This window comes from Oncorhynchus gorbuscha, linkage group LG03 (genome assembly GCF_021184085.1).
Source record: "Oncorhynchus gorbuscha isolate QuinsamMale2020 ecotype Even-year linkage group LG03, OgorEven_v1.0, whole genome shotgun sequence".
NCBI lineage: Eukaryota > Metazoa > Chordata > Actinopteri > Salmoniformes > Salmonidae > Oncorhynchus > Oncorhynchus gorbuscha.
The window spans coordinates 68142242-68170068 of NC_060175.1; the positions used below are offsets into that span (position 1 = coordinate 68142242).

Consider the following 27827-nt stretch of genomic DNA (forward strand, 5'->3'; position numbering starts at 1 on the left):
CAGGTGTGCTGTTGACGCTACAAGTCAGTGAGACAGTAGGTCTTTAGAAAGAGGTGTCTGAGGAGTCTTATCTGGGCCTGGTTAGAGAGAGGACATAATTCAGTTAAGTCAGGGATATTACGCTTGTTTTTGCTTACCCTGTGTGGATGGTGTATGACCTGGTTGTGTGGACAAACAGATATGGCCGCAATAATGATACTAGGGGACCATGAGGGAAAAATAATGAACCTGTTCTGTTGGAGTTTGTTGGTCATTCTAATGTTTTGAACCGAACTTCCATTGAAACAGGTTTTTTTGATAGGGGTAAAAAAAAAATATATATATATATATACCCCTGGATGACCTTTGAACTTTGACCTCCAGTTTGTTCACCCCTCTTGCAGAGCCCATTATATAAACCATGTCTTCATTTATGGCCTCTGCTAGACTTATTACATAGTATAGGCATACAGTATAGGCAGTATAGGCAGTTATTATACCGTATAGGCAGTTATTATACCGTATAGGCAGTATAGGCAGTTATTATACCGTATAGGCAGTATAGGCAGTTATTATACCGTATAGGCAGTTCTTCTGTCCCTCCATTTGCAGTTATGTTCAACTATGGGCTGTACTCTTGTACTCCTTTCCCTCCCTCTTCTGGTATGCAGTAGATATTTAACATGTATTAATATTTAATAGTAATTTAATTTCATCTGAAGCTTGATGATATATTTTGAAATGGTATTACTTTCCTTGCTATTCAAGGGTTCACATAGAGTTTAATAGAAGTGTTGTCCACACAACTTCTATAATAATAATAACTTCTCTTGGGAAAAGAATGATAGGTAGTCAAACAGGGGTGTTGCACCTGTCAATCATTCAAATGAAATCCATCGCTGTGGAAACTGCAAGAGCGTCATGTCTTAGTGGAGCTGCAGACCGAGTAAGCTTACAAAGATTTGACATGGTGAAACACAATGATGATACAGCATGGTTATAATGGGAAAGAATAAACCATTCTGTGTGCAACAAAGAATTGAACACAAGATGTCATATTGCTTCAATAAAGCTTTTATGGGAGACAACTTCTGTTTCCATTTCTTCTAAAACACACAGCAGAATGAAAGACCTGACAGTATGGTCTCGTAGTTCAACAACATAACCGCAGTAGGCTATCAGCATGTGGATTGAAGTCATAACCTGTACAAACTTTCACTGACTGAGGTTGAGAAAAACATCCAAATGTGTCCTCCTGAACTACATAGTCACAAGAGGGCGAGTCAGTTCGGTCCTTATTTATTTCTGTGTAGCACAAACCCACCCAGGCAATGCCAGTAGTACAGTTGGCCTGCAATGGAAATTGAAACGAATGATACAAACAACGAATGACAGTCAATTCTGTCTGGTTGTTCTCTCTGCTGCCACATGGCAAGAGGTACCGGAGCGGCAAGTCTAGGTCCAAGAGGCTTCTAAACAGCTTCTACCCCCAAGTCATAAGACTATCTATACATAGTCACTTTAATTAACTACCTGCATGCACATACTACCTCAACTAACTGGTGGCACCGCACATTGACTCTGTACCGGCACCCCTCTGTATATATATATATATATATATATATATATATATATATATTTTTTTTTTTTACTGCTGCTCTTTAATTACTTGTTACTTCTACCTCTTTTTTTAAAACTGCGCTGTTGGTTAGAGGCTCGTAAGTAAACATTTCACTGTATGGTCTACAGCTGTTGTATTCGGCGCACGTGACTAATACAATTTGATTTGATTGACATCAGCCGAGCTCACCCACTTCCCATGAGTGTCTGAACTCATTGGAGGAGGTGCAGGAGCGACGCCCAACCATTAAACCCCCAAAGACACACCTAATCATGGCGCAGGGGGTGGTTGGACCTGGACATGTTTTAGAGCTCGGAAGACAGGCACACTGACAGAGGCAGACAGACAGACAGACAGACAGACGGACTCCGGCTGGCTCCAATCCATCTGCTGTCTTTTCATAGCTCAAAAGAAGACGTTGAACCACAGCGTTGGCGAAGGAGCTCAAAAGGAAAGCATTTTCATCGTCCTATCGCCGACGCCAGCTTGAGCTGGGAGTTCAGTCTACTGCGTATTCTGATTGAGGCAGGAATTCCACGGTGGCGTTTTCCCATCCACTCCATGAGCTGCAGGCTGCACATCAACACTCACTCAGCTCTGTGTTGTGGTCCTACAGGAGCAGAAGAACAACATCAATGCAGAGGTAGGAAACAATCACAAAGCAGACAGACTAATTCCAACAGACACATCGGTAGACGTAGGACACGAGGAAGCGATGCCAGTAGCAAAGCATGTAGAAAAAGGGAACATATTCACAGCCATGGGAGGTGATATCTGGCAGTGTTGGACAGCGTGGTGCACTGACGGGAAGAGGCAGGACCTGGACAGAGTGTTTGGGACGAAGCCCTGGGCCTGCAGCTTGATCACCAGCCTGTCTACAGGACACAGGTAACACACAAGCACATTACCCTACAATCTGAAACGGACATGCACATTACCCTACAATTTGAAACTGACATGCACATTACCCTACAATCTGAAACGGACATGCACATTACCCTACAATCTGAAACAGATCTCTAAAGCAACTGCAATCACATCTTACACCAAAATCAGTACAATCAATGTCCTGAGAGGTATAAGAGCAATGTCCAGCGCCAAATTTCACAATATGAAATATACAGTCGGAGGTTTACATGCAGTCAGGAAGTTAAAGCTTGGTCGCAGACAGGTTGGAGTCATTAAAACTCATTTTTTAACCACTCCACACATTTCTTGTTAACAAATTATAGTTTTGGCAAGTCGTTTAGGACATCTACTTTGTGCATGACACAAGTCATTTTTCCAACAGTTGTTTGCAGACAGATTATTTCACTTATAATTCACTGTATCACAATTCCTGTGGGCCAGAAGTTTACATACACTAAGTTGACTGCCGTTAAACAGCTTAGAAAATTCCAGAAAATTATGTCATGGCTTTAGTCAATTAGAGGTGTACCTGTGGATGTATTTCAAGGCCTACCTTCAAACTCAGTGCCTCTTTACTTGACATGATGGGGGGGAAAAAATCAGTCAAGACCTAAGAAAAATAATTGTGGACCTCTACAAGTCTGGTTCATCCTTGGGAGCAATTTCCAAACACCTGAAGGAACCACGTTCATCTGTACAAACAATAGTACGCAAGTATAAACACCATGGGACCACGCAGCCGTCATACCACTCTGGAAGGAGACGCGTTCGGTCTCCTAGAGATGAACGTACTTTGGTATGAAAAGTGCAACAGCAAAGGACCTTGTGAAGATGAGAGAAATGTCCTCTGGTCTGATGAAACAAAAATAGAACTGTTTGGCCATAATGACCATCGCTATGTTTGGAGGAAAAAGGGGGAGGCTTGCAAGCCGAAGAACATAATCCCAACCGTGAAGCACGGGGGTGGCAGCCTCATGTTGTGGGGATGCTTTGCTGCAGGAGGGACTGGTGAACTTCACAAAATAGATGGCATCATGAGGAAGGATAATTATGTGGATATATTGAAGTCACATCTCAAGACATCAGTCAGGAAGTTAAAGCTTGGTCGCAAATGGGTCTTCCAAATAGACAATGACCCCAAACATACTTCCAAAGTTGTGGCAAAATGGCTTAAGGACAACAAAGTCAAGGTATTGGAGTGGCCATCACAAATCCCTGACCTCAATCCAATAGAAAATTTGTGGGCAGAACTGAAAAAGTGTATGTGAGCAAGGAGGCCTACAAACCTGACTCAGTTACACCAGCTCTGTCAGGAGGAATGGGCCAAAATTCACCCAACTTAATGTGGGAAGCTTTTGGAAGGTTACCCAAAACGTTTGACCCAAGTTAAACCATTTAAAGGCAATGCTACCAAATACTAATTGAGTGTGTGTAAACTTCTGACCCACTGGGAATGTGATGAAAGAAATAAAAGCTGAAATAAATCATTCTCTCGACTATTATTCTGACATTTCACCTTCTTAAAATGAAGTGGTGAACCTAACTGACCTAAGACAGGAATTTTTACATGGATTAAATGTCAGGAATTGTGAAAAACTGAGTTTAAATGTATTTGGCGAAGGTGTATGTAAACTTCCGAATTCAACTGTATATGTTACAGTACATCCATCACTGTTTTGAGGGTAGACCAGGGAGTTTTATAAGTAGGTGAGGTTGTTATGGCAGTAGCAGGAAGTTTGAGGGGAATTTACCTGGGCAAGCAGCCAGAAACACACTGACCCCCTGCTCCTCCATTTCCTCCACAACCTGCCACAACGGAAAAACACTGTGTGTTACACAGCACAGTATGGGATATCTCTTGTTCCCTTTCCCTGTCTCATACTCGCTGTTATTTGTTTCAGGTAATGACTGTTTGGGCTCACCTTACATAGTGCTTTGATTGACATAGAGTCCATGAAGATGACTGAGCTAAACTCTAGCACCAGACAGTGCCTTGCGCCTTGCATTTGAGGTAAGGGCTGGTTCTCAATGAGGGCTGCATTCTCCAGTTGGACACGCTGCACAGACTGTTTTCACAAAAAAAACACACCCACACACACTTGCTAATGTTCATAGACTTTCACATTGCATGAATTACAGCTGTCAACCTACAGTAAGTACGTGAAGGAATGCAGAACTATGCAGAAACAAACAGGTTCTGCGCTGAGTTGTAGTTTATGCTATATTGTCTGGGTTGAGTTGTAGTTTATATTATATTGCTTGGGTTGAGTTGTAGTTTATGCTATATTGTCTGGGTTGAGTTGTAGTTTGTTATACTCTCTGGGTTGAGTTGTAGTTTATGTCTCATAGCATGTAGCCTATCTACCTTTCTGAGAGAGCTGAAGAACAGCTCAGCATTTGCAAAGTACAGCGGGTTGGAGCAGGAGAATACAGTAACTCCAGGAACCGGCCTGGCCTGTGAAACACAGAGCAGAGCAGGGTGTTGTTCATCAGCAGCACAGCAGGAACTGGTTAGTGAGTTCAGGTGAAAGGTTTCTCAATGGCTGTCATAAAGGTTACCTCAGCATAGAGACGTAGGTCCCTGTAGCAGTCCGTCCCAGGAATATGACCCAGCACTGCACTGTGGGAGCTGGGAGAGCGATCAAGAGACAGACAGATGAATACAAAAAGACAAAATGAGAAAGAACAGACGTGAATGATTTTCCATAGGTGTTATGCGAATCCCATAACATGCACGCCACCTAACGAGTGACCGACACACTCACAGTTGAGTCCTGTAGACGACAGTGATCAGAGAGAGGGCCAGAGCAGCAGCCAGGCCAAGATCCAGGTTGAAAATCAGGGTGAAGATCAGGGTGAACACCCACACCAGCTGTAGGGAGAGGGACACAGGAAAGTCCCTGGATTAGAGGCCTATCTGGGGTGATCAGTGATGGGACATCAGAATGACTGAAGGCATACGAAATGGATGATGGATGTTATATGGATGTTGACATACCAGGTCCAAACGGTCAGATGCCCAGAGCACTGGGACTTCCCGAAACTGACCCAGAATCCCTTGCAGATTTACCACAATGACCACTGCTAACACTGCCTGTAACACACACACACACACACACACACACACACACACACACACACACACACACACACACACACACACACACACACACACACACACACACACACACACACACACACACACACACACACACACACACACACACACAGAGACAGAGCAACAAGTATAACCACTTACAAACACAAAGGCAGAGAATGAAACAGAAGCATATGAACACCAAAACAAACAAATGAACGCAAACACAGACAAAACATCTGATTTCAGTGTTAGAGAAGGGAATGTAGAAGGTGTTATAAATGACTTGAGTACTATTGGCAGCTGCTCAAAGAGATGTCCAATCTTCAGCAAGATGGTGAGCATCATCAGAGCAGAAAGAAGCCCAGCCGCCTGTGGACAGGAGGAGCGAGGGGGAGAGATTAGAAAAGAGAGAGCAAAAGAGTGGGATGCATATAAGTCAGGGAAGATGTGAAATTAATACTTGACCCCGTGCCGGTGTTTAGCACACAGCCAATTATGGACTACATATTCCCCACGGCAGACCAGGGTTCAATTCCAGAGCCAGGCTTTACATTTCTGCATCCCTCTCACATGTAATACTACAGTACGTATCCCTCTCATTTCAATACTACAGTATGTCTATCACAAAGAACAATTCATTTGTTCATTTCCTGGTTGCAAAAATGTGAATACTTCACCCAATTTCAGTTTATGTGACAAAACAAGCAAGTATATCGTGTAGAGAATCATTTTAACATCTAAACTGCTGGGAAATATCTTTTCCCTAACCGAAACACTTTTGTATTTTTCAGCTCTTTGAAGCTGGTGTATAAAATCAAAAGTAAAAGATGCAAAAACATAGAAACGGAAAGCATAGAAATAGTGCACATTGAACAGATCTACCACTTCTTCGACTTCCTTTCAATGAGAATGACATACTTTTGTATATACACAGTATGTGGACACCCCTCTCAAATTCGTGGATTTTGCTATATCAGCCACACTTGTCACTGACAAAAGTATGTGGACTTTTGTGACGGAATGGAAGAACAGCAATGTACCAAATTCTAGCTTTAAAAATAAAAAAATAAAACTCTACCTGAGTTTTCACCCCAATACTTTCTTGGACCATACTGCGTGACAACGAGCAGCTGACGGCAAAACAGTGGAACATCCCTCCAATTGTGTTGCAGAGTCCTATCGCCAACAGGTCCTACAGCAGGAAGAGACCAATTATAGCAGTGAGAGAGAAACTGGTCCTCCTAACAGCGGAGTGAATATAGTGAGTCCATTAGGAGACCATGTGAGAGCTCATTTCTCTGTTACCTGGTTGCTGTCTATGGTGTAATCATGTCTGTGCGCAAACATTCTGCCCATGGAAGAGGTAAAGCCAAAGCCCACCACAGCCAGGGACAGAGCAGGACCAAACAGCTGTTTGGCCTGGGCTAGAGAGGGGAGGGCTGGGGGAGACAAGCTGGAGCCACGGAAAGAGAGAGGGGACATACTGGGAGTTTCATCATATTTCTGTATTCAGCCCATGTAGCCTGTGAACATAACACGGTAATAACTCACGTTTTATGTCACAAGTAAATTCATTTGACATGGCACAAACAATACGACGAGAGACAGTAGGACTAACCCAGTGGGTATGTGTCCTACCACCTGGACACCATGTTGTCCTGACAAGTCCAACTGCACTGACAGGAAGGTGGCCAGCGTTATCTGAGGATGGATAAAATGAAGAGGACAGAGGAGATGGAAGTCATCACACTGGAACAGTCTTCAACAGAAAGACCTTTATGCAATTCTGACTCATGTCTGACTGTGTGTGTGTGTGTGTGTGTGTGTGTGTGTGTGTGTGTGTGTGTGTGTGTGTGTGTGTGTGTGTGTGTGTGTGTGTGTGTGTGTGTGTGTGTGTGTGTGTGTGTGTGTGTGTGTGTGTGTGTGTGTGTGTGTGTGTGTGTGTGTGTGTATCTCTACCAGCACTAGCTCCCATGGAATGGGCATGGGTAGCTTGGTCTTGAAGAGTCTATTCAGCATCTTGCCTCCCACCAGGATCACCATGGAGACGGCGGAGACAACCAGCGTCCCAGGCGTTGCGTTAGTCACTCTAGACAGCACATCAGCCAGCGTCTGACACACACCAGGGAACAGGGATGAAGACAGGGACCCACACACACACTGTAACCGGTTTCTCACACTCCCTCCGTCTCCTACACACGCACACGCACACACAAAGCTCACCCAGCCGACAGCCAGGAAACCGCTGTGTCTGTTGGTAGGGATGCCAAAGAGTAGAGGCAGCTGGTAGATGGTGATATGAAGGGCTGCCGCCGTGGTATAGCCGCTCACCAGGGGCTGAGACAGCCAGTGACACACATCCCCTCCTCTTATCAAGAACAACACTATCTGTAGAGAGGGACAACTAACAGATCTAGCCTGTCATCCTAAGACGTGTGTGTGTGTGTGTGTGCTCTCACCTGTATAAGGCCACAAAGGAAGGTAAGTTGTACTGCCACACACACTCGAGCCATTCCTCCATCGCCCTCCCGCTCCTCGACACCGTTGCTAAGCAACTCCACGTTGCCCGTCACAGTGCCAATCATGATAGAAAGAATGGCGAAAGTACCTGTGTGCCCGTCATGCATGGAAACGCACCGATGTCATATTCAAAGCCTTGCACTCGTTCCTCGCTCAGGCTAACTGAACTCAAACCCACATTTCACTCATTCAGCACTGAAAAGAAAAGAAAGCCCGTGAAGGAATTGGATTATGCCCACCCCTTCAGGTGATGAGGGTGACGCAGAGGTCCGTGTTAACACTCACCCACTGAGAGGTGTCTGGACGTCCCAAAGATGAAGTAGATGACCGACGGATAGAAAGAGGTGTAGAGACCAAACACAGGCGGCACCCCGGCCAGCAACGCATTAGACAGGCCTTGGGGGGGGGGGGGGGGGGGGAGAAACACAGAGAGTGAAGCGTCTGGCCTAAAGCAGACATGAGCGGCAGGTATAACCAGGTGCGTATCAATCTCATTCATATCTGTAGTCAGTGGTACCTCCGGGTAGGTGCATGATACCCACACTGACGCCCGAAATCAGGTCTCCGATGGCGTTGTCTCTGAGGGAGTAGCGGGGCAGCCAGGAGAGGACAGGAACAGATGACAAAATACAGCTCTTCAGCCTGGGACCAGAACACCTGGGAGAGGAGACACAACCAGAGCTGGGGTTCAATCGTAGACATAAATGGTTCATTTCTCTCTGTTGAATTTGACAGGTATAAATATGTAGGCCAAATAAAAAATGTGTTAAAATATAAAAAGGAAATGTAATATTTTAAAGAAACGCCAACAATGTGATATTGTCCCTCATAATACTATGCAGTATGTCCCTGGCGATGCCCCAGACTACTGGGGGGTGTGGTTAACATTCACGCCACAATGGAAATACAGAGCATGAATGCCGCGCTGGAGCAACAAGGCTCCACTGTCACTCACCAGCATTCCGCCTTCACCCTCTCCCAAACCGACCGGGACTTCTTTCCCAACCGCTGACCCAGTATATCTAACTGTGCTTCGTCCAGCATGGCTGTGTGATCAGGCCGGACCGGATTAAGAATAATACTGTCCATCTCGAAGTCAAAGGCACAGTGCAGGAACACTCTCCAGCACTGCTATATAAGGACGGTCTGACTGCTGCCAATTTTCCATTTGCCAATTTCTCTCTATTTTGTGTATGAATAGTTCAGTGAGCCAGTTTAGATATAATTAGAGTGAAAGTGCAAAAGAATAGCATAGCAATTAAATAGAAAAATAACCCGACCGTGTGTGTGTGGGAGACTAAATACTAGGTGAAGACAAAACCTGTACACAACTATGTCCAGAGAGAATGAGCAGGCTGATGTCATGTGAGTGTGTTTACCGTACACCACGTGTGCTGGGGAGGGTGGAGTGAAGCCTTGAACTCTGCTCAGAGCAGCGGCCAATCCTTCCCCTCAGCGATTTCAACGCTGCTGAAAACTTCCTTTGTCGTGGCTCGCATTCAGACAGAATGGCACCCGAAGTAGTGCACTACACAGGGAATAGGATGCCATTTGGGACGTAACCAAAAGAGCCCTGGCTTAAAAGTAGGGCCTTTCCCAAGAGGGAGAACCCAAGCAAACTCCTTGATATCCTGGCCCATCTACAGTTGATTAAACAGCACTGTCACATTCACAGGACTTAAGCTATCTAACAAACTAATGTATTTTCGAAATCCTACAACCACTAGTATAGTTAAGCAATAAGGCCTGAAGGGGTGTGGTGTATATGGCCAATATACCACAGCTCGGGCTGGTCTTAAGCACGACACAACGCGGAGTGCTAGGACACAGCCCTTAGCCGTGGTATATTCTTCCACATATCACAAACCCCTGAGGGGCCTTATTGGTATTATAAAATGGTTACAAACATAATTAAAGCCGTAAAAAGAAAATGTAAATGTCATACCCATTGCATACGGTCTGATATACCACAACTTTCAGCCAATCAGCATTCAGGGCTCGAACCACCCAGTTTATAATGGTTGTTGGATTACAAGACATCAGCCTGTATTACACTGAACCAATCCCTCAACGCCTACAACAGTGTGGAGACCTGAGGAAAACATTCCACACACATATGAAATCAGGGAAACACAAAACTACTGTAATACTGGAATCTTTTAGGAACCGTTAACAAACACTGATTGGAGTGGAAATGCCCCTGATTACATTTGGATCATGAATTATTCCTTAATAATTCCACAAGATCTTGTCGACAGTGGGGACTGGATCTATCTGGGCCCGTTCCATAATACATGGTCCAAGAAGCACTGTGAGTCACACGAGTAAGTGAAGTCAGATGCCTCTCGCTGTAATAAACTAAACTCGGCTCTGCATCGAATAGCATTATCAGTAGGAGAAGGGAAAAGTGAGCTGGTATACAAAGTCCGGTTGTATTTCAGTGTCTGTTGTTTCCGTGTGCTTTTGGAATGACAGAAGGAGCAACAAGTTATGGAGAACGGAACATGTCTCACGGACTGGATGAAAATGGATCACACTGACTTCCCTTCGAGCCCAACCAGAATCGAGTAGTCAACAATGTCATGGTGTGACCTTCAATTGGCATGATAAAAGGTGGACATAAGTAGAACATGCCACGATTTAACTAGCATTTCATGTCTTATCACACAAAGTAGTAGAGCAGAGTTGGTACAGTAGGCATATTATAATAATTATATTAATTATAATTGTACATACTGTACCAACATGCTCAGGGGGCAGTAAAAAAATATTTAAAAAATAAATAAAAAAGATCCTCTTTTAAAATTCTGATCCCCTGACACTTGTTTAAAACATTGCAGCGGTTTCTCTGGAACTTGAGACAACGAAAGACAACAACGTTTTGATGGGGATGAAATGATGTGAATCTCTGGCCCCTTAGCCTGATGCCACCGGGGATGTGCCTGCCCGTGGTCTCACAGAGACGACAGGGTTTATCACAGACTGTCCTCCTGATGAAAAGGTCCAAATGAACATCAACGCCTCGGCCCACCCGTCTCAAAGTCCACTGACATCAGATACCCACCCGTCTCAAAGTCCACTGACATCAGATACCCACACGTGACACCATGTCAGTCAGCACGGGGAGGGGCGTGTCTGTGGAGTAGCTTAGAGGTGTGTGAGTATGAGTGTGCACCACTTTGATGATTTTGTAGGTGTGGCTTGATTCTTCTGCTGTACTGATACGCATAAAGGTCTTGGGATAAAGCATCTTAGGCTCTCAAACGAGCCGTGCATTATAGCCATTTGCCACATCACATTGTAGAATATAAAGTGACATAATGACTCGAAACAAATGCGCCCAAATAATTCTGACACAAATGGAGACGTTGAGAAATGCTTTACCCAAAAGTCTCAGGAGAGAATTCTTGCCAGCCTTACATTATAAACATTGACACATTAGATCAAACATGAACTTTCTTTACATCATATAAAGTGTAAAGACGACTAAATGAAATGCTATAATCTTATGATTTTGAGAGAGAAATACAGATGTTTAAATGACCATGTCTTGGGAGAGAATGATTACCAACTGGCAATGGGACCATTTGCCACATTATAACTACTGCAATAAACATGAACTTAGACAGACTTTGATTAGCATATCAGGCTGCATAAAACTCTAGCATCCAAATATTCTGAGTTTTAACTCGGTATGTTGTTTTTTTGAATCTGTTATTTTTTTGTTGATACGTTTTAATCAGATAAATTTCCTCATTTAACCCGTGCTACACTGTCTCAAAGCCTCACCCCCAGATCCAGACAGCCAATAAGAACAAACTAATTCTTAACACGTCACACACACACACACACACACAAATGTTTAGTACTCCAATCACTGGGCACACTAACATACAAACGCTGAGAATAAATGTGCTTTAAAAGCAGTATCCCTGGACTGAGTTAATCAGAAAGGGTTCAGAATATCTGCACATAACCATGGTCCTGTTGTGGTCCTTGGTGTGCCATCAAGTCGGTCAGTACTGGACAGTAGTGCCGCATTTTCAGAAGGACCGTGCCTGACCACCGGTGCCAGTGCTTGGACTTGATGTAATTGTGATGCAACCAGAGCTGGACCATTGTCCTGGTGAGTGGTCAAGTATTGTCCTAGTTAATAGCCACGCTGTGGTCAGTACTCAGTCGCTGCTCTGGGTCACGGTGTAGTGCGGTCAGTCAGTACTGGATCTGTCTCAGCAGCAGCATGAGGTCTCGGACGCGTTCAGCGCGGCTGTGGGGGGACTGGTGCAGCGGCAGCTCAAAGAAGGAGAAGGTGAAGCTGCGAGAGAAGCTGAGGTTGGTGACGGGTCTGAGTGGGGGCAAGCGGGGGGCACGGGGGAGCCTGTGCTGGGGGGGCACCCTGCGCCTCACCCTCACGGCCCTGCTCCCCTCCGTGGGAGCTGTGACTGGGGGCGAGGGGGCAGGGCTCCGGACACCGACATCCCCCGACAGGTGTCGGGGGAGTTGGGGGGGCAGGGGTGTGGGGAGAGGGGCGGGCGGGGGCGGAGGGATGCTGGTGAAGGAGGATTCGGACAGGGACAGTCCGCCCCACGGGGTCATGCTGTCCGGGGGAAGGTTGGCGGAGGTCTGGCCCGTCTGGTTGCGCTTCCTCCGTGCGGCCTGAGAGGGGCGCTGGTGGGTTGTCATAGTCGGCTTGGCTGTGGAGGAGGGGAGATTCTTCCATGTTGAACAGACAAAGCAGTAAATGTTCAAAAAGACTGTTTTCAAGCTAACAACAAATGAGTTCTCAAACAACGAACACTGTCTTTCCCTGAGGACATCATTGCATGCGTGATTAGAACTGCAGAATATGTCATGTGACTTTTTTTTAAACCACGATGCTGGACGCTCCTCTCTCTTTTCGTTTCATCAACAATACAAAAACAATAACAAAGGCGCTGGGGGCCGAACAGTGGCGCTGTTTCCCCCTCCATGGATTTCAGCTTTGAAGTACCTTCGTTTCTCACGGATATACAGTTGACATAGGGCGAGGTTGTCTTTGAATTTGTATAGTAAATGTGCCAGCAAAGTATTCATGTGTATAAAAGTGTTTTACTAAATCAACCATAGGCGACACACTGACTGTATAAAACATTAGGAACGCCTGCTTTTTTCATGACATAAGCTGACAGAGTGAAATGATCCCTTATTTATGTCACTTGTTCAATCCACTTTTATTAATGTAGATGAAGGTGATGGGAGACAGGTTAAAGAAGGATTGTTAAGCCTTGAGACAATTGAGACATGGATTGTGTGTGTGTGCCATTCAGAGGGTGAATGGGCAAGACAAAAGATTTAAGTGTCTTTGAATGGCATATGGTATTAGGTGCCAGGCGCACCGGTTTGTGTCAAGAACTGCAACGCTGCTGGGTTTGTCACGCTCAACAGTTTCCCATCTGGCCAACTTGACATAACTGTGGGAAGGATTAGAGTCAACATGCTCCAGCATCCATGTGAAACACTTTCAACACACTGTAGATTCCATGCCCCTGATAAATTGAGGCTATTCTGAGGGCAAAAGAGGGTGCCACTCATTATTAGGAAGGTGTTCCTAATGTTTTGTACACTCAGCGTACAAAGGGAATCATTTTTCATGTGGATTTCCTTGCTCTAGTTCTTGCCCGCTCTTCTTGCCCTGTGTCTCTCGGTTGATATGATCAAGTGTCTGTGTGTTGACAGAGGACAAAGTCAGAGGAAAACAAACACTTGAGAGCCAACAGAGAGGAGCGGAGTGGAGAGAGGAGACAGGAGTGGAAACACGGAGTGGAGACAGGAGAGGAGACAGGAGTGGAAACACGGAGTGGAGACAGGAGAGGAGACAGGAGTGGAAACACGGAGTGGAAACAGGAGAGGAGACAGGAGTGGAAACACGGAGTGGAGACAGGAGAGGAGACAGGAGAGGAGACAGGAGAGGAGACAGGAGAGGAGACAGGAGAGGAGACAGGAGTGGAAACACGGAGTGGAAACACGGAGTGGAGACAGGAGTGGAAACACGGAGTGGAGACAGAAGAGGAGACAGGAGAGGAGACAGGAGTGGAAACACGGAGTGGAAACACGGAGTGGAAACAGGAGTGGAGACAGGAGAGGAGACAGAAGAGGAGACGGAGTGGAAACAGGAGAGGAGACAGGAGTGGAAACACGGAGTGGAAACACGGAGTGGAGACAGGGGAGGAGACACGGAGTGGAAACACGGAGTGGAGACAGGAGAGGAGACAGGAGTGGAAACACGGAGTGGAGACAGGAGAGGAGACAGGAGAGGAGGCAGGAGTGGAAACACGGAGTGGAGACAGGAGTGGAGACAGGAGAGGAGGCAGGAGTGGAAACACTGAGTGGAGACAGGAGAGGAGACAGGAGAGGAGGCAGGAGTGGAAACACGGAGTGGAGACAGGAGAGGAGACAGGAGAGGAGGCAGGAGTGGAAACACGGAGTGGAGACAGGAGTGGAGACAGGAGAGGAGACAGGAGTGGAAACACGGAGTGGAGACAGGAGAGGAGACAGGAGAGGAGGCAGGAGTGGAAACACGGAGTGGAGACAGGAGTGGAGACAGGAGAGGAGACAGGAGTGGAAACACGGAGTGGAGACAGGAGTGGAGACAGGAGAGGAGGCAGGAGTGGAAACACGGAGTGGAGACAGGAGAGGAGACAGGAGTGGAAACACGGAGTGGAAACACGGAGTGGAGACAGGAGAGGAGACAGGAGTGGAAACACGGAGTGGAGACAGGAGTGGAGACAGGAGAGGAGGCAGGAGTGGAAACACGGAGTGGAAACACGGAGTGGAGACAGGAGAGGAGACAGGAGTGGAAACACGGAGTGGAAACACGGAGTGGAGACAGAAGAGGAGACAGGAGAGGAGACAGGAGAGGAGACAGGAGTGGAAACACGGAGTGGAAACAGGAGTGGAGACAGGAGAGGAGACAGGAGTGGAAACACGGAGTGGAAACAGGAGAGGAGACAGGAGTGGAAACACGGAGTGGAGACAGGAGTGGAGACAGGAGAGGAGACAGGAGTGGAAACACGGAGTGGAAACACGGAGTGGAGACAGGAGAGGAGACAGGAGTGGAAACACGGAGTGGAAACACGGAGTGGAGACAGAAGAGGAGACAGGAGAGGAGACAGGAGAGGAGACAGGAGTGGAAACAGGAGTGGAGACAGGAGTGGAAACACGGAGTGGAAACAGGAGAGGAGACAGGAGAGGAGACAGGAGTGGAAACACGGAGTGGAAACACGGAGTGGAGACAGGAGAGGAGACACGGAGTGGAAACACGGAGTGGAAACAGGAGAGGAGACAGGAGTGGAAACACGGAGTGGAAACACAGAGTGGAGACAGGAGAGGAGACAGGAGAGGAGACAGGAGAGGAGACAGGAGAGGAGACAGGAGTGGAAACACGGAGTGGAAACAGGAGAGGAGACAGGAGAGGAGACAGGAGAGGAGACAGGAGTGGAAACACGGAGTGGAGACAGGAGACAGGAGTGGAAACACGGAGTGGAAACAGGAGAGGAGACAGGAGAGGAGACAGGAGTGGAAACACGGAGTGGAGACAGGAGACAGGAGTGGAAACACGGAGTGGAGACAGGAGACAGGAGTGGAAACACGGAGTGGAGACAGGAGACAGGAGTGGAAACACGGAGTGGAAAAAGGAGAGGAGACAGGAGTGGAAACACGGAGTGGAGACAGGAGAGGAGACAGGGAGTGGAAACACGGAGTGGAGACAGGAGAGGAGACAGGAGGGAAACACGGAGTGGAAACAGGAGAGGAGACAGGAGTGGAAACACGGAGTGGAGACAGGAGAGGAGACAGGAGAGGAGACAGGAGAGGAGACAGGAGAGGAGACAGGAGTGGAAACACGGAGTGGAAACACGGAGTGGAGACAGGAGTGGAAACACGGAGTGGAGACAGAAGAGGAGACAGGAGAGGAGACAGGAGTGGAAACACGGAGTGGAAACACGGAGTGGAAACAGGAGTGGAGACAGGAGAGGAGACAGAAGAGGAGACGGAGTGGAAACAGGAGAGGAGACAGGAGTGGAAACACGGAGTGGAAACACGGAGTGGAGACAGGAGAGGAGACACGGAGTGGAAACACGGAGTGGAGACAGGAGAGGAGACAGGAGTGGAAACACGGAGTGGAGACAGGAGAGGAGACAGGGGAGGAGGCAGGAGTGGAAACACGGAGTGGAGACAGGAGTGGAGACAGGAGAGGAGGCAGGAGTGGAAACACTGAGTGGAGACAGGAGACAGGAGAGGAGACAGGAGAGGAGACAGGAGTGGAAACACGGAGTGGAGACAGGAGAGGAGACAGGAGAGGAAACAGGAGTGGAAACACGGAGTGGAGACAGGAGTGGAGACAGGAGAGGAGACAGGAGTGGAAACACGGAGTGGAGACAGGAGAGGAGACAGGAGAGGAGGCAGGAGTGGAAACACGGAGTGGAGACAGGAGTGGAGACAGGAGAGGAGACAGGAGTGGAAACACGGAGTGGAGACAGGAGTGGAGACAGGAGAGGAGGCAGGAGTGGAAACACGGAGTGGAGACAGGAGAGAAGACAGGAGTGGAAACACGGAGTGGAAACACGGAGTGGAGACAGGAGAGGAGACAGGAGTGGAAACACGGAGTGGAGACAGGAGTGGAGACAGGAGAGGAGGCAGGAGTGGAAACACGGAGTGGAAACACGGAGTGGAGACAGGAGAGGAGACAGGAGTGGAAACACGGAGTGGAAACACGGAGTGGAGACAGAAGAGGAGACAGAGAGGAGACAGGAGAGGAGACAGGAGTGGAAACACGGAGTGGAAACAGGAGTGGAGACAGGAGAGGAGACAGGAGTGGAAACACGGAGTGGAAACAGGAGAGGAGACAGGAGTGGAAACACGGAGTGGAGACAGGAGTGGAGACAGGAGAGGAGACAGGAGTGGAAACACGGAGTGGAAACACGGAGTGGAGACAGGAGAGGAGACAGGAGTGGAAACACGGAGTGGAAACACGGAGTGGAGACAGAAGAGGAGACAGGAGAGGAGACAGGAGAGGAGACAGGAGTGGAAACAGGAGTGGAGACAGGAGTGGAAACACGGAGTGGAAACAGGAGAGGAGACAGGAGAGGAGACAGGAGTGGAAACACGGAGTGGAAACACGGAGTGGAGACAGGAGAGGAGACACGGAGTGGAAACACGGAGTGGAAACAGGAGAGGAGACAGGAGTGGAAACACGGAGTGGAAACACAGAGTGGAGACAGGAGAGGAGACAGGAGAGGAGACAGGAGAGGAGACAGGAGAGGAGACAGGAGTGGAAACACGGAGTGGAAACAGGAGAGGAGACAGGAGAGGAGACAGGAGAGGAGACAGGAGTGGAAACACGGAGGAGACAGGAGACAGGAGTGGAAACACGGAGTGGAAACAGGAGAGGAGACAGGAGAGGAGACAGGAGTGGAAACACGGAGTGGAGACAGGAGACAGGAGTGGAAACACGGAGTGGAGACAGGAGACAGGAGTGGAAACACGGAGTGGAGACAGGAGACAGGAGTGGAAACACGGAGTGGAAAAAGGAGAGGAGACAGGAGTGGAAACACGGAGTGGAGACAGGAGAGGAGACAGGAGTGGAAACACGGAGTGGAGACAGGAGAGGAGACAGGAGTGGAAACACGGAGTGGAAACAGGAGAGGAGACAGGAGTGGAAACACGGAGTGGAGACAGGAGAGGAGACAGGAGAGGAGACAGGAGAGGAGACAGGAGAGGAGACAGGAGAGGAGACAGGAGTGGAAACACGGAGTGGAAACACGGAGTGGAGACAGGAGTGGAAACACGGAGTGGAGACAGAAGAGGAGACAGGAGAGGAGACAGGAGTGGAAACACGGAGTGGAAACACGGAGTGGAAACAGGAGTGGAGACAGAGAGGAGACAGAAGAGGAGACGGAGTGGAAACAGGAGAGGAGACAGGAGTGGAAACACGGAGTGGAAACACGGAGTGGAGACAGGAGAGGAGACACGGAGTGGAAACACGGAGTGGAGACAGGAGAGGAGACAGGAGTGGAAACACGGAGTGGAGACAGGAGAGGAGACAGGAGAGGAGGCAGGAGTGGAAACACGGAGTGGAGACAGGAGTGGAGACAGGAGAGGAGGCAGGAGTGGAAACACTGAGTGGAGACAGGAGAGGAGACAGGAGAGGAGGCAGGAGTGGAAACACGGAGTGGAGACAGGAGAGGAGACAGGAGAGGAGGCAGGAGTGGAAACACGGAGGGAGACAGGAGTGGAGACAGGAGAGGAGGCAGGAGTGGAAACACTGAGTGGAGACAGGAGAGGAGACAGGAGAGGAGGCAGGAGTGGAAACACGGAGTGGAGACAGGAGAGGAGACAGGAGAGGAGCAGGAGTGGAAACACGGAGTGGAGACAGGAGTGGAGACAGGAGAGGAGACAGGAGTGGAAACACGGAGTGGAGACAGGAGAGGAGACAGGAGAGGAGGCAGGAGTGGAAACACGGAGTGGAGACAGGAGTGGAGACAGGAGAGGAGACAGGAGTGGAAACACGGAGGGAGACAGGAGTGGAGACAGAGAGGAGGCAGGAGTGGAAACACGGAGTGGAGACAGGAGAGGAGACAGGAGTGGAAACACGGAGTGGAGACAGGAGTGGAGACAGGAGAGGAGGCAGGAGTGGAAACACGGAGTGGAAACACGGAGTGGAGACAGGAGAGGAGACAGGAGTGGAAACACGGAGTGGAAACACGGAGTGGAGACAGAAGAGGAGACAGGAGAGGAGACAGGAGAGGAGACAGGAGTGGAAACACGGAGTGGAAACAGGAGTGGAGACAGGAGAGGAGACAGGAGTGGAAACACGGAGTGGAAACAGGAGAGGAGACAGGAGTGGAAACACGGAGTGGAGACAGGAGTGGAGACAGGAGAGGAGACAGGAGTGGAAACACGGAGTGGAAACACGGAGTGGAGACAGGAGAGGAGACAGGAGTGGAAACACGGAGTGGAAACACGGAGTGGAGACAGAAGAGGAGACAGGAGAGGAGACAGGAGAGGAGACAGGAGTGGAAACAGGAGTGGAGACAGGAGTGGAAACACGGAGTGGAAACAGGAGAGGAGACAGGAGAGGAGACAGGAGTGGAAACACGGAGTGGAAACACGGAGTGGAGACAGGAGAGGAGACACGGAGTGGAAACACGGAGTGGAAACAGGAGAGGAGACAGGAGTGGAAACACGGAGTGGAAACACAGAGTGGAGACAGGAGAGGAGACAGGAGAGGAGACAGGAGAGGAGACAGGAGAGGAGACAGGAGTGGAAACACGGAGTGGAAACAGGAGAGGAGACAGGAGAGGAGACAGGAGAGGAGACAGGAGTGGAAACACGGAGTGGAGACAGGAGACAGGAGTGGAAACACGGAGTGGAAACAGGAGAGGAGACAGGAGAGGAGACAGGAGTGGAAACACGGAGTGGAGACAGGAGACAGGAGTGGAAACACGGAGTGGAGACAGGAGACAGGAGTGGAAACACGGAGTGGAGACAGGAGACAGGAGTGGAAACACGGAGTGGAAAAAGGAGAGGAGACAGGAGTGGAAACACGGAGTGGAGACAGGAGAGGAGACAGGAGTGGAAACACGGAGTGGAAACACGGAGTGGAGACAGGAGAGGAGACAGGAGAGGAGACAGGAGAGGAGACAGGAGTGGAAACACGAGAGGAGACAGGAGTGGAAACACGGAGTGGAGACAGGAGAGGAGACAGGAGTGGAAACACGGAGTGGAAACACGGAGTGGAGACAGGAGAGGAGACAGGAGAGGAGACAGGAGAGGAGACAGGAGAGGAGACAGGAGAGGAGACAGGAGTGGAAACACGGAGTGGAAACACGGAGTGGAAACAGGAGAGGAGACAGGAGAGGAGACAGGAGTGGAAACACGGAGTGGAGACAGGAGACAGGAGTGGAAACACGGAGTGGAAACAGGAGAGGAGACAGGAGTGGAGACAGGAGAAGAGACAGGAGAGGAGACAGGAGAGAAGACAGGAGTGGAAACACGGAGTGGAAACAGGAGAGGAGACAGGAGTGGAAACACGGAGTGGAGACAGGAGAGGAGACAGGAGTGGAAACACGGAGTGGAAACACGGAGTGGAGACAGAAGAGGAGACAGGAGAGGAGACAGGAGAGGAGACAGGAGTGGAAACACGGAGTGGAAACAGGAGTGGAGACAGGAGAGGAGACAGGAGTGGAAACACGGAGTGGAAACAGGAGAGGAGACAGGAGTGGAAACACGGAGTGGAGACAGGAGAGGAGACAGGAGTGGAAACACGGAGTGGAAACACGGAGTGGAGACAGAAGAGGAGACAGGAGAGGAGACAGGAGAGGAGACAGGAGTGGAAACATGGAGTGGAAACAGGAGTGGAGACAGGAGAGGAGACAGGAGTGGAAACACGGAGTGGAGACAGGAGACAGGAGTGGAAACACGGAGTGGAGACAGGAGACAGGAGTGAAAACACGGAGTGGAAAAAGGAGAGGAGACAGGAGTGGAAACACGGAGTGGAGACAGGAGAGGAGACAGGAGTGGAAACACGGAGTGGAAACACGGAGTGGAGACAGGAGAGGAGACAGGAGAGGAGACAGGAGAGGAGACAGGAGAGGAGACAGGAGTGGAAACACGAGAGGAGACAGGAGTGGAAACACGGAGTGGAGACAGGAGAGGAGACAGGAGTGGAAACACGGAGTGGAGACAGGAGAGGAGACAGGAGTGGAAACACGGAGTGGAAACACGGAGTGGAGACAGGAGAGGAGACAGGAGAGGAGACAGGAGAGGAGACAGGAGTGGAAACACGGAGTGGAAACACGGAGTGGAAACACAGAGTGGAAACACAGAGTGGAAACAGAGTGGAAAGGAGAGGAGACAGGAGAGGAGACAGGAGTGGAAACACGGAGTGGAGACAGGAGACAGGAGTGGAAACACGGAGTGGAAACAGGAGAGGAGACAGGAGTGGAGACAGGAGAAGAGACAGGAGAGGAGACAGGAGAGGAGACAGGAGTGGAAACACGGAGTGGAAACAGGAGAGGAGACAGGAGTGGAAACACGGAGTGGAGACAGGAGAGGAGACAGGAGTGGAAACACGGAGTGGAAACACGGAGTGGAGACAGAAGAGGAGACAGGAGAGGAGACAGGAGAGGAGACAGGAGTGGAGACAGGAGTGGAAACACGGAGTGGAAACAGGAGAGGAGACAGGAGTGGAAACACGGAGTGGAAACAGGAGTGGAGACAGGAGAGGAGACAGGAGTGGAAACACGGAGTGGAAACAGGAGAGGAGACAGGAGTGGAAACACGGAGTGGAGACAGGAGAGGAGACAGGAGTGGAAACACGGAGTGGAAACACGGAGTGGAGACAGAAGAGGAGACAGGAGAGGAGACAGGAGAGGAGACAGGAGTGGAAACACGGAGTGGAAACAGGAGTGGAGACAGGAGAGGAGACAGGAGTGGAAACACGGAGTGGAAACAGGAGAGGAGACAGGAGTGGAAACACGGAGTGGAGACAGGAGAGGAGACAGGAGTGGAAACACGGAGTGGAAACACGGAGTGGAGACAGGAGAGGAGACAGGAGTGGAAACACGGAGTGGAAACACAGAGTGGAGACAGGAGAGGAGACAGGAGAGGAGACAGGAGAGGAGACAGGAGAGGAGACAGGAGTGGAGACAGGAGTGGAAACACGGAGTGGAAACAGGAGAGGAGACAGGAGAGGAGACAGGAGTGGAAACACGGAGTGGAGACAGGAGACAGGAGTGGAAACACGGAGTGGAAACAGGAGAGGAGACAGGAGTGGAAACACGGAGTGGAGACAGGAGAGGAGACAGGAGAGGAGACAGGAGAGGAGACAGGAGTGGAAACACGGAGTGGAAACAGGAGAGGAGACAGGAGTGGAAACACGGAGTGGAGACAGGAGAGGAGACAGGAGTGGAAACACGGAGTGGAAACACGGAGTGGAGACAGGAGAGGAGACAGGAGTGGAAACACGGAGTGGAGACAGGAGAGGAGACAGGAGACAGGAGTGGAAACACGGAGTGGAAACAGGAGAGGAGACAGGAGAGGAGACAGGAGTGGAAACACGGAGTGGAGACAGGAGACAGGAGTGGAAACACGGAGTGGAAACAGGAGAGGAGACAGGAGTGGAAACACGGAGTGGAGACAGGAGAGGAGACAGGAGAGGAAACACGGAGTGGAAACACGGAGTGGAGACAGGAGAGGAGACAGGAGAGGAGACAGGAGAGGAGACAGGAGAGGAGACAGGAGTGGAAACACGGAGTGGAAACACGGAGTGGAAACAGGAGTGGAAACACGGAGTGGAGACAGGAGAGGAGACAGGAGAGGAGACAGGAGTGGAAACACGGAGTGGAAACAGGAGAGGAGACAGGAGTGGAAACACGGAATGGAGACAGGCGAGGAGACAGGAGAGGAGACAGGAGTGGAGACAGGAGAGGAGACAGGAGTGGAAACACGGAGTGGAAACACAGAGTGGAGACAGGAGAGGAGACAGGAGAGGAGACAGGAGAGGAGACAGGAGAGGAGACAGGAGTGGAAACACGGAGTGGAAACAGGAGAGGAGACAGGAGAGGAGACAGGAGTGGAAACACGGAGTGGAGACAGGAGACAGGAGTGGAAACACGGAGTGGAAACAGGAGAGGAGACAGGAGTGGAAACACGGAGTGGAGACAGGAGAGGAGACAGGAGTGGAAACACGGAGTGGAAACACGGAGTGGAGACAGGAGAGGAGACAGGAGAGGAGACAGGAGAGGAGACAGGAGAGGAGACAGGAGTGGAAACACGGAGTGGAAACAGGAGAGGAGACAGGAGAGGAGACAGGAGTGGAAACAGGAGAGGAGACAGGAGTGGAAACACGGAGTGGAAACACGGAGTGGAGACAGGAGAGGAGACAGGAGTGGAAACACGGAGTGGAAACACGGAGTGGAGACAGGAGAGGAGACAGGAGAGGAGACAGGAGAGGAGACAGGAGAGGAGACAGGAGTGGAACAGGAGAGGAGACAGGAGAGGAGTTGGACGGAGTGGAGACAGGAGACAGGAGTGGAAACACGGAGTGGAAACAGGAGAGGAGACAGGAGTGGAAACACGGAGTGGAGACAGGAGAGGAGACAGGAGAGGAAACACGGAGTGGAAACACGGAGTGGAGACAGGAGAGGAGAGGAGACAGGAGAGGAGACAGGAGTGGAAACACGGAGTGGAAACAGGAGAGGAGACAGGAGTGGAAACACGGAGTGGAGACAGGAGAGGAGACAGGAGAGGAGACAGGAGTGGAAACAGGAGAGGAGACAGGAGTGGAAACACGGAATGGAGACAGGCGAGGAGACAGGAGAGGAGACAGGAGTGGAGACAGGAGAGCAGACAGGAGTGGAAACACGGAGTGGAAACACAGAGTGGAGACAGGAGAGGAGACAGGAGAGGAGACAGGAGAGGAGACAGGAGAGGAGACAGGAGTGGAAACACGGAGTGGAAACAGGAGAGGAGACAGGAGAGGAGACAGGAGTGGAAACACGGAGTGGAGACAGGAGACAGGAGTGGAAACACGGAGTGGAAACAGGAGAGGAGACAGGAGTGGAAACACGGAGTGGAGACAGGAGAGGAGACAGGAGTGGAAACACGGAGTGGAAACACGGAGTGGAGACAGGAGAGGAGACAGGAGAGGAGACAGGAGAGGAGACAGGAGAGGAGACAGGAGTGGAAACACGGAGTGGAAACAGGAGAGGAGACAGGAGTGGAAACACGGAGTGGAGACAGGAGAGGAGACAGGAGTGGAAACACGGAGTGGAAACACGGAGTGGAGACAGGAGAGGAGACAGGAGTGGAAACACGGAGTGGAAACACGGAGTGGAGACAGGAGAGGAGACAGGAGAGGAGACAGGAGAGGAGACAGGAGAGGAGACAGGAGTGGAAACAGGAGAGGAGACAGGAGAGGAGACAGGAGTGGAAACACGGAGTGGAGACAGGAGACAGGAGTGGAAACACGGAGTGGAAACAGGAGAGGAGACAGGAGTGGAAACACGGAGTGGAAACAGGAGAGGAGACAGGAGTGGAAACACGGAGTGGAGACAGGAGAGGAGACAGGAGAGGAGACAGGAGAGGAAACACGGAGTGGAAACAGGAGAGGAGACAGGAGTGGAAACACGGAATGGAGACAGGCGAGGAGACAGGAGAGGAGACAGGAGTGGAGACAGGAGAGGAGACAGGAGAGGAGACAGGAGAGGAGACACGGAGTGGAAACAGGAGAGGAGACAGGAGTGGAAACACAGAATGGAGACAGGCGAGGAGACAGGAGTGGAAACAGGAGAGGAGACAGGAGTGGAGACAGGAGTGGAAACACGGAATGGAGACAGGAGAGGAGACAGGAGTGGAGACAGGAGAGGAGACAGGAGAGGAGACACGGAGTGGAAACAGGAGAGGAGACAGGAGTGGAAACACAGAATGGAGACAGGCGAGGAGACAGGAGTGGAAACAGGAGAGGAGACAGGAGTGGAGACAGGAGTGGAAACACGGAATGGAGACAGGAGAGGAGACAGGAGTGGAGACAGGAGAGGAGACAGGCGTGGAGACTGTAGAGGAGACAGGAGAGGAGACACGGAGAGGAGACAGGAGTGGAGACAGGAGAGGAGACAGGCGTGGAGACAGGAGTGGAGACAGGAGTGGAGACAGGAGTGGAGACAGGAGTGGAGACAGGAGAGGAGACAGGAGTGGAGACAGGAGAGGAGACATGAGAGGAGACAGGAGTGGAAACACGGAGTGGAGACAGGAGAGGAGACAGGAGTGGAATTACGGAGTGGAGACAGGAGTGGAGACAGGAGTGGAGACAGGAGAGGAGACAGGAGTGGAGACAGGAGAGGAGACAGGAGAGGAGACAGGAGTGGAAACACGGAGTGGAGACAGGAGTGGAAACACGGAGTGGAAACACGGAGTGGAAACACGGAGTGGAGACACGGAGTGGAGACACGGAGTGGAGACAGGAGTGGAGACAGGAGTGGAGACAGGAGTGGAAACACGGAATGGAGACAGGAGTGGAAACACGGAGTGGAAACACGGAGTGGAGACAGGAGAGGAGACAGGAGTGGAGACTGTAGAGGAGACAGGAGAGGAGACAGGAGAGGAGACACGGAGAGGAGACAGGAGTGGAGACAGGAGTGGAGACAGGAGTGGAAACACAGAGTGGAGACAGGATTGGAGACAGGAGTGGAGACAGGAGTGGAAACAGGAGTGGAGACAGGAGAGGAGACGGTAGAGGAGACAGGAGTGGAAACACAGAGTGGAGACAGGAGTGGAGACAGGAGTGGAAACAGGAGTGGAGACGGGAGAGGAGACGGTAGAGGAGACAGGAGTGGAAACACAGAGTGGAGACAGGAGTGGAGACAGGAGAGGAGACAGGAGTGGAAACACAGAGTGGAAACACAGAGTGGAGACAGGAGAGGAGACAGGAGAGGAGACAGGAGTGGAGACAGGAGTGGAAACACAGAGAGGAGATAGGAGTGGAGACAGGAGTGGAAACACAGAGTGGAGACAGGAGTGGAGACAGGAGTGGAGACAGGAGTGGAGACAGGAGTGGAGACAGGAGTGGAGACACTGAGTGGAGACAGGAGTGGAAACACTGAGTGGAGACAGGAGAGGAGACGGTAGAGGAGACAGGAGTGGAAACACAGAGTGGAGACAGGAGTGGAGACAGGAGAGGAGACAGGAGTGGAAACACAGAGTGGAAACATAGAGTGGAGACAGGAGAGGAGACAGGAGAGGAGACAGGAGTGGAGACAGGAGTGGAAACACAGAGTGGAGACAGGAGAGGAGACAGGAGAGGAGACAGGAGTGGAGACAGGAGTGGAAACACAGAGTGGAGACAGGAGAGGAGACAGGAGTGGAGACAGGAGTGGAGACAGGAGAGGAGACAGGAGAGGAGACAGGAGAAGAGACAGGAGAGGAGACAGGAGTGGAGACAGGAGTGGAGACAGGAGAGGAGACAGGAGAGGAGACAGGAGAGGGGACAGGAGTGGAGACAGGAGTGGAGACACTGAGTGGAGACAGGAGTGGAAACACTGAGTGGAGACGGTAGAGGAGACAGGAGTGGAGACAGGAGTGGAAACACAGAGTGGAGACACAGAGTGGAGACAGGAGTGGAGACGGTAGAGGAGACGGTAGAGGAGACAGGAGTGGAAACACAGAGTGGAGACAGGAGAGGAGACAGGAGTGGAGACAGGAGTGGAGACAGGAGTGGAGACACAGAGTGGAGACAGGAGTGGAGACAGGAGTGGAGACAGGGGAGGAGACAGGAGAGGAGACAGGAGAAGAGACGAGAGGAGACAGGAGTGGAGACAGGAGAGGATACAGGAGAAGAGACAGGGGAGGAGACAGGAGGAGACAGGAGCAGGTCTCTTAGACCAGTTAGCATCTGACATGGACTGATAATGTTAACACTGATGTTGCAGTGTCCATATTACATGCCAGCACTTTTCTTTATTGGAAAGGCAGTATGTCTGTTCACTGCATGCTGCCCCTAAGGAGCGTCTTCAATACTGGATTGGAAGTCAAAATAGCAACACAAGGGGCGTTTTCTTGTTCTTGTTATCTATTTGAAGACGCTCCCTAGGGGGTCTCCTCCGTGACCCCGAAACCCCGAAGTGGTCGAGGAGTGTGTCAATTCGTTAGTAGGCAAAGGGAAGATGGTCCTCCCCTCTTCGATAGCCTCCTTAAGGCGAGGAGGCACAAGTGCATCCTACCGGATTACTTCACAGAAGAGTTTTGAATATCTGCCACACGCCTTCAGAATCAGCTGTTGTATTCTCGGAGGAGAAAAACTGTACGTATGCTACTTGTCTCTTTATCTATAAAATGTCTTGCAAAACTAGTCAAATGTGTTTTTGTCACTTTATACAATTATTTTGGGATTCCACCCTGTAAACACCATTTGCCTGAGTCTAATTTCATACGAGCGCATTTCTGTCCTCTTTTCCTCTCCTTGCCTCCTCTCCTCGATTACCTTTGACATTTTTCAAAAAGGAGGACCAGAGAGGACGCAGAAGTTGAGCCAATCTAATTGGGAAAAGGCCTAAATAGAAATTATAGTTAGTTCACTGCACCTGCTGGCTTACTCCCAGAGGAGCCAATCATAGGCAACCGATCCTGTGGCATCATAGAGCCTGTGGCCTGTGATGACAGAGCAGAGAGATCAGTTTATCTCCATGATAAATACACAGCAACTTGGTCAACAGTGTCACCAGTTTGTAGTACTGTACCTCTCTGGTGGGTGTGGAAGGCTCCTCAACTTGGGGGTCTTTTCTCCTCCCTCGGGGGGTTCGCTGGCTCACCTCAGCCCCGTTGTCACGGGCCCGGCTACGCCGAGGCATCCCTCACACCGCTACACACACACACAAACACTTCCTTTCTCGTCTTTAATCTTTCGGCAGACAACGCCTTCCGTTTAACTGAGCTCACAGCGAAGTTACTTCACCCTTCAGCACCGACTCCCTCCCACGCATCAATAGACCCCTCCCACGAGTCCTCTCTCTCGCTTCACACTGATCTTTCCCCGGGTGATTTCAGCATACTACAGTTGAATTACAGGTATTTTCTGAAACAACTCTAATCCAGCTATTTTGCAGAGTAATTCCCATATACATTTGTTTGTACACGTCATCGGTCAGAAGGCATCACTTCCCTGCT

The 27827-nt window shown here is 50.2% G+C and overlaps 2 protein-coding genes across 8 annotated transcripts; both read right to left on the reverse strand.

Annotated features, from left to right (window-relative positions):
- Positions 1–1607: 1607 nt before the first annotated feature.
- LOC124031765 (prestin) lies at positions 1608–9471 on the reverse strand. Of its 7 annotated transcripts, XM_046343413.1 has the most exons (17): positions 9085–9469; positions 8647–8786; positions 8415–8525; positions 8069–8217; positions 7833–7997; positions 7569–7721; positions 7228–7310; positions 6915–7062; positions 6688–6801; positions 5901–5978; positions 5508–5603; positions 5275–5381; positions 5069–5138; positions 4875–4964; positions 4432–4575; positions 4261–4315; positions 1608–2475 (listed from the first exon to the last, which is right to left on the reverse strand). In XM_046343413.1, exons 1-17 carry the CDS (start codon positions 9216–9218, stop codon positions 2255–2257), a joined length of 2058 nt encoding a protein of 685 aa, XP_046199369.1. In that variant the 5' UTR covers positions 9219–9469; the 3' UTR covers positions 1608–2254. The 7 variants fall into 7 exon arrangements, with proteins under 7 accessions (XP_046199369.1, XP_046199365.1, XP_046199368.1 ...); XM_046343409.1 differs by having other exon boundaries at positions 5508–5978; positions 9085–9471; XM_046343412.1 differs by having other exon boundaries at positions 7569–7997.
- A 208-nt stretch (positions 9472–9679) lies between these two features.
- Positions 9680–27615, reverse strand: LOC124031782 (MAP7 domain-containing protein 1). The gene is made up of 3 exons (XM_046343439.1): positions 27401–27615; positions 27245–27311; positions 9680–12823 (listed from the first exon to the last, which is right to left on the reverse strand). Exons 1-3 carry the CDS (start codon positions 27509–27511, stop codon positions 12342–12344), a joined length of 660 nt encoding a protein of 219 aa, XP_046199395.1. The 5' UTR covers positions 27512–27615; the 3' UTR covers positions 9680–12341.
- Between the last annotated feature and the right edge of the window lie 212 nt (positions 27616–27827).